Raw genomic sequence first — 6,751 nt, 5'->3', positions numbered from 1 at the left:
AATTTTAAAGTACCGTATGAGAAATGGATATTTCCCAAATTTAGTTACGTAGTCCGGTAAAAATATAAGAAGAATAAATAAGAAATTTTAAATTTAAATTTTAACATATTCTGAAAGTGAACTTTTAAATAGGTATAAATTGTATTTTAAATTTATTCAATAAATAATTAAGAAAAAAAATTGTTTTTTACAAAATTAATTGACTAAAATTTAAACACTGAAAAAAAATAAAGATCGTCCAATTAAAAAATCCACTATCGTGGTCGTGATTCATCCCATATACTCTTTACAATTTATCAATTATGAGATCAATTTACCATCAATCGATTATAAAATGTGAGGAATTTTATTCGTCGTCGTCGTCGTCGTCGTCGTCGTCGTCGAAAGACATAGCAAATCTGTAACTAAAAATACGCTATGGATCCTCAGTAGTTGCCGTCTACAGTTGACACCAAACAAAACACGTGGAATCAATTCCTAATAGGTTGCGTTTGGTTTATCATCTATCATTTTAATTATGTGATTATCAAGTAATCACATAATCAAGATTATGGGGAAATAAAACATAACTAAATATTATTTAGTTCAATTTAGATAATGTAACAAAAACTTATTTGTTTAAAAATTTTAATGAATAACTTAGTTTAATATTTTACTATATTATCCTCAATTATAAAACCAACTTACATAATAATAATAATAATATTATTATTATTATTATTTAAATTCTACTATATTTTATTATATTTTCATATTTTTCTTTATTTTTATATTTTTTTTTATTTTGTTTATTTTTTATGTTTTTTATTTTTCCCATTTTTTTATTTTGTTTTTATTTTTAAATTTTTAAATTTTTTTTATTTTTTAGGTTCTTTTTATATTTTTTTTAACATTTTTATTATTTACATTTTTTACGTTTTGTCTATTTTTAATTATTTTTTATGTTTTTATCTTTTTTTTATGTTTTTTCTATTTTTAATGTTTTTTTTGTTTTTTTTATATTTTTTATTTTTTTTATTTTTTAATATTTTTTTATTTTTTTTTTATTTTTTAATTTTATTTTTTATATTTTTTTCATTTTTTTTATAATTTTTTTTATCATATTTTTTTTTTATCCGAAGATATTTTGGATAAAAAAAATTTCTTAATTTGAGAATCAAGAAAATCCCAATTTTTCAATGTTTTCCAATTATTGATATATGTCTGTTCAAGTATCGAATATAAAATATTACTCAGGAATTATCAATTATTTAAATTAAATAAAAATTTTATTGATAACGTTATATGATAATTAAGATTATCTTTTGATAATCTTTAACTAAACGAAACCTAAGAATATTCGTCCCGTATGATTAATTTTAAAAAGTGATCGTCGAATCATTTAATGTTTTCTAAATTTATTTTCGTGGAAAAATTTTAGTGAGGCCACGTAAATTAGAGTTTAAAAAAATAAATACCTAATTTAAAAAATAACATAAACTTCCACCCGCTTTTCTCCCCATCATTCTCAAGCCACTTCCGTTGACTTAGCGCACCTAGCTCCCAGACTTTACCTAAACGGCTAAACCCACTTTACAGAACAACTCATTATAACTAAATAATCATCTCATCTAAATTTTTTAATATATCTTTAAAAATTAAATAAATTATCTACTTTATTAAATTTAAATAATTATTTTTCATTATATATTATTTATCTTAAAATTTTTATTATATTTATTTTTTTATTATTTTTTTCCGGTATAATATTTATTTTTTATATAAGATTGCTAGAGAAGTTGTAAAGATAGTAAATTTATTTTTTTATTATCTAATTTATAAATAATATTTTAATATTTAAAAAATAAATTTTATGCATAGAAAGATTTTTTTATATAAAATATAAAATATAAAATATAAAATATAAAATATAAAATAAATTGGGTGTTCTATCACATCCATCCACATTATTTACTAGGTTTATGATAAAGTGCAGCACTCCGCCTTGCCTACCCCGCCCGTGATCGCGCTCTCTCCTTCTTCTGCTTCTTCTCTATAAAATAATCCAAAATCCAACAATGAGGAAGCTCCAACATTCCCCCATTACTCCTCGCCCCTTCCTCCTCCTACTCACCATGGCCGCACTACTCTCCATCCCCCTCCTCTTCTTCCTCCTCCCCGCCTCCCTCCCCTTCCCCGCCGCCGCCCAGTCCTCTGCCATCTCCCTCGCATGCCGCGCCACGCGCTTCGACTCCTCCTGCCTCGACGCCCTTTCACGTTCCTCCGACCTCCCTCCCTCCCCCTCCTCCCTCGACTTACTCAAGGCAGCATTGCTCGCCCCCCTCGACGCCCTCCCCTCCGCCCGTTCCCAGGCCGCCTCCATCCTCGCCTCTTCTACAGCCGCCCGCGCCTCCGCTGCTAGGAACTGCATCGACCATCTCGCCCTCTCCCAACGCCGCCTCTCAGACGCCTCCAATTCCCTATCCGAAGGCCGCACTGCCGACGCCCGCACCTGGGCCGGTGCCGCCCTGCTTTACCAGTACGACTGCTGGTCGGCCCTCAAGTACGTCAATTCCTCCCGCCGCGTCGCAGATGCTATGGCCGCGCTACTCGATCTGACAGCCCTCACCAGCAACGCCCTTTCCATGATCGCCGCCCTTCAGCGATTCGGCCACGATGTATCCCTTTGGGCGCCGCCGCAAACCGAGCGCGACGGATACTGGGGCGACGCCCCAGCCTCCTCCGCCCTCCGATCCGGCGGTGGCGCTAGCTCCCTCATTTCCACCTTCCCCATCGACCGCCCACCCAATGCCACCGTCTGCAAGACCGGATCTTGCGACTACCGAACAGTCCAGGAAGCGGTCGACGCCGCGCCTGATTTGGCATCGGACCGATTCGTGATCCGCATCGAAGCTGGCGTGTACGAGGAGACGGTTCGCATTCCCTTCGAGAAGACCAATCTGGTGTGCATAGGGGACGGGATGGGGGTCACCGTCGTTACCAGCTCACTAAGCGTTGGTCAAAACCAGGGCGTCCTCACTACCTACGACTCCGCCACCGTTGCTGTCTTCGGCGACAATTTCGCGGCTCGCGACCTCACCTTTGAGAACAGCGCTGGCGTCGGCGCCCACCAGGCGGTCGCCTTCCGCTGTGACAGCGACCGCTCCGTGCTCGAATCGGTGGAGTTCAGGGGACATCAGGACACACTGTACGCCCGTTCTCTGCGCCAGCTCTATCGCAGATGCCGCATTACTGGCACGTTGGACTTCATCTTTGGGAACTCGGCGGCGGTGTTCGATCGTTGTAGCATCGAGGTGGTGCCGCGCGCTGAAGGGCTGACGAAGGCCGGAAGCAACCCAGTAGCGGCCCATGGGCGGACCGATCCGGCTCAGGCCACGGGGTTCGTGTTCAATGGGTGCTCGATCAATGGGAGCGCGGACTACCTGGCGGCGTACAAGAGGAAGCCAGGGGCGCATCGGGCGTACCTTGGGCGGCCGTGGAAGGAGTACTCAAGGACGGTGTATGTGAATTGCTATATGGGCGAGGTTGTGATGCCCGAGGGGTGGTTGCCATGGAAGGGAGACTTTGCGTTGAGCACGCTGTTCTACGGGGAGTATGGGAGTTGGGGACCGAGGGCTAGTGCGGCAACCAGGGTGAACTGGAGCTCCCAAGTACCGGAGGAGCATGTGGGTGTTTACTCTCTAGACAATTTCATTCAAGGGAATGAATGGGTTCCATCTGAGCAGTAAAGGATTTATGGATTGGGAACTGCTGGTGAGCAACTTGTGATGGTTTCTAGATTTCAGGTATTGTTCTACAGGCTCAATGATGCACACTGATATATAAGCCTACTAATTCCATTTCCATTTCCATTTCTTAGGGAATTTGATGAGATGAACACTGGGTCCGTTCTGTGCTGACAAAGATTGATTGGGTTGTATACTGAGTGAGTTCTCTTTAAACTCCATGATTAATGCCTTCGAGGAGAATTAGTGGAGAATTTTAGGTAAATGAGATATGGTTGTCATGCAATGGTTATATCAATATGGTTACTGGGAATGCTCTTCCTGCCTTTTATACCACTGATATTGAATTTAATTTTCTTTTATACCTTTTTTCTAGTGCAGAATCCTTGACCTATTTCTCATGATGAAGTATGACAAGCCAAAAGGAAAGATATTGTTTCACTTTCATGACTTTTTTGTTCATTGGATGTACTGGAGCTACTTTTTTTAAGCCAAATTTCCTACCCGAAGTTTCATTTCTTGTTAAAGGGTGCACTTCCTTTTACCTCTCCATCATGTACCTGAAATATATTTATTGTTATGAACATTAATTTATTTTATTTTTGAATTCTTTTGAGGGCCTAAACTTTAAATATTATTCGATGGTTAGAACTTAACCTGATCAACAACATAAGTTACTTCAAGACATAAAATTCTACAAATGTCACAAACAAGTAACTTTTTTTAATCACTAATAGTTCCTTTGCCACTTCTCTTATCTTGCAATTTTTAGGTTGAAGCAATTGTCCAATTCCTATTGTTTAAGATAACAAACTTGCTAGTTCTTGATGGATCTAGAAATTTTTTGAATATTGTTTTCTTTCTCTTTGTTAGGATTGTGCTTGAGAGTTTTGGAATGTATCTTGGTGGTTTTTGAGCACCGTGTTTGACCCTTATCCTAGGGTATTTATTGGTGTAGAGTTGTTAGGACAAGTAAGTTACTGGGTACCTCAGATATCACTTTTAAGCAACAACACATGTGAAGCGAATTCTAGACAGTTAGAGGAACCTGAGTTTTCAAGAAAATCTTTAAGATGTTTGTATTCTTCTCAACTCTGGAAACAACTTCTTGCAAAAAAAACAGGGTAAGATTGCGTACATTGGATCCTTCCTTGGGACCCCGCATAGCAGGAGTTTTGTGCACCAGACCACCGAGTATTCTTCTTCACTCTTGGTAACAATAGAGGATATTGGAGATGAGTTAATAAGGTGATAGCATATTAGCAATTTTTGTAGTAAAGTGGCACTCAAACTTCTGCCGACATTTGTTAAATGGTTTGTGTGACACCATAGTGGACAATGTGTGGCTATAAGTTTTGTCAGCAATCACAACCCCAGCCACATTCATCCATAGGAAACAACCTTTGAAGAAGTGGATGGTGGCTTCCACCATCTATTATGTTGACCGATATTACCATATCATATAGTGAAGATCCATGTGATGGTGGATTATGGAGTTCCAAGTAGCAACTTGAAGTTACTATGAATGTGATTATATATACGTATATAATTAAAAACTCTTGAGACTTGGTATATTGAATAATAACAAGTGCATCTGTCTTTCCCATGTATATAACATGTATGTACATACCATATTGAAAGATCTTGCAGTTGTTTGTAATATGTCAAATAAATTTATATCTATTTACAACATCTTGTAAGATTGAATATGAATCTCTTATACAAAATCTGAATAAGGTTTAGCAAAACCTAATTTTCATGTGAGATTTGAAATATGATAATAAATGATTGTGGTTCATTTCAAACAGTATTTAAAATTCAATATAGGAGAATATCATTTCAAATATTCCCTCATACTTGGGCATTAACCTGATCAACAACATATTTAAACTTCAATACATGGAATTAAACTAAATAAACATTTCAGACAATTTCATTTTATTTATTTTTTATCAATAACCACTAGCAACTAGTAGATTGAAACAATTTTTAATGAATCCAGAATGTTTTTTTGCCCGTAATATTGCACATCTTATCTTCTTTGCTGGCGTGATCAAAATTTTATTTTTAATCATATTTTGACAATTTTTAGCACCTTTTTTCACCCTTATCCTACGGAAATGATATAAATTTGTTACAGAAGAAGAGGCTTGTTGCTGGGTGATTGAGATATCACTAGATGCATGAGAAATAAATAAACTGGATCCCCAAATGTCATTTTGCAAGCAATAACATGAGTAAAGGGATACCTACTAAATCAGAGAAACCTGGGTTTTCTAGAAAACCTTCAAAATGTTAGTATTCTTCTAAACAGTTAGTTAAAAAAAGAGAGCATTGGAGCTGGATCAAAAGGTGGTGCATAGTTGCAATAGATATAGTAAAGTGACACTCAAACTTCTCCCAACATCACTCTGTTGGATGGTTGGTGTGACACCATTGTAGACAAAATGTGGTCAAGTGTTTGCTTAGTGATCACAAGCAGGATTGCACTCTCATCCAACTGTAAAGAATAGAACCTTTGCTATAGTGGATGGTGGCTTCCACCATATTTTCCTTTTCTTTGTTTTTGTGAGAACTCATTACTACATTGAATGATAGCTAATAGAGAGACCATGAGGAAAGAGACCTCCTTGGCAATCCACTAAGTCCATCTGTTATGTTGACCACATTTGGTACAGCGAGGGTAGATAGTGAAGATTCAGTGTGAGGGTGGATTATGTTGTTAGGGTCCAAATAACAGCTTAAAGTTAACATGAGTAACAGATTATCCTTCTTTTTTGGTTGTTGAGAACTCTTGTTACTAGGTTGAATGATAGCTAACAAAGAGGAAACCAGACCTCCTTGACAAAAGCACAAAGCAGCACAAAGTGCCAACAGATGAGCCATGAAGATGAAGCCCACCAAGCATGTAATTTAGAGATGCTATGGTTGTGTCATTCTTGGTGGCAAAAGGTAAATACGTTTGCCTCCAACGTTCCCGCCAACCCATCCCAAGACTAATACGGAGGAGGTAAATCACGAGCGGC

At 37.5% G+C, this 6,751-nt stretch overlaps 1 protein-coding gene across 8 annotated transcripts; it reads left to right on the top strand.

Annotated features, from left to right (window-relative positions):
• Nucleotides 1-2,003: 2,003 nt before the first annotated feature.
• On the top strand, nt 2,004-4,829 carry LOC122026636 (probable pectinesterase/pectinesterase inhibitor 64). Of its 8 annotated transcripts, none has more exons than XR_006124165.1 (3): nt 2,004-3,753; nt 3,860-3,925; nt 4,102-4,332. XR_006124165.1 is itself a non-coding variant. In XM_042585384.1 (2 exons), exon 1 carries the CDS (start codon nt 2,058-2,060, stop codon nt 3,726-3,728), a length of 1,671 nt encoding a protein of 556 aa, XP_042441318.1. In that variant the 5' UTR covers nt 2,004-2,057; the 3' UTR covers nt 3,729-3,753; nt 3,860-4,332. The 8 variants fall into 8 exon arrangements, 1 of the variants encoding a protein (XP_042441318.1); XR_006124164.1 differs by having other exon boundaries at nt 3,860-3,985; XR_006124163.1 differs by lacking the exon at nt 4,102-4,332 and adding an exon at nt 4,599-4,829 and having other exon boundaries at nt 2,007-3,785.
• The last annotated feature ends 1,922 nt before the right edge of the window (nt 4,830-6,751 follow it).

This window comes from Zingiber officinale, chromosome 1A, assembly GCF_018446385.1.
Source record: "Zingiber officinale cultivar Zhangliang chromosome 1A, Zo_v1.1, whole genome shotgun sequence".
NCBI lineage: Eukaryota > Viridiplantae > Streptophyta > Magnoliopsida > Zingiberales > Zingiberaceae > Zingiber > Zingiber officinale.
Note: the sequence above shows the minus strand (reverse complement) of the source record. Positions and strands in the feature narration are given on the sequence as shown.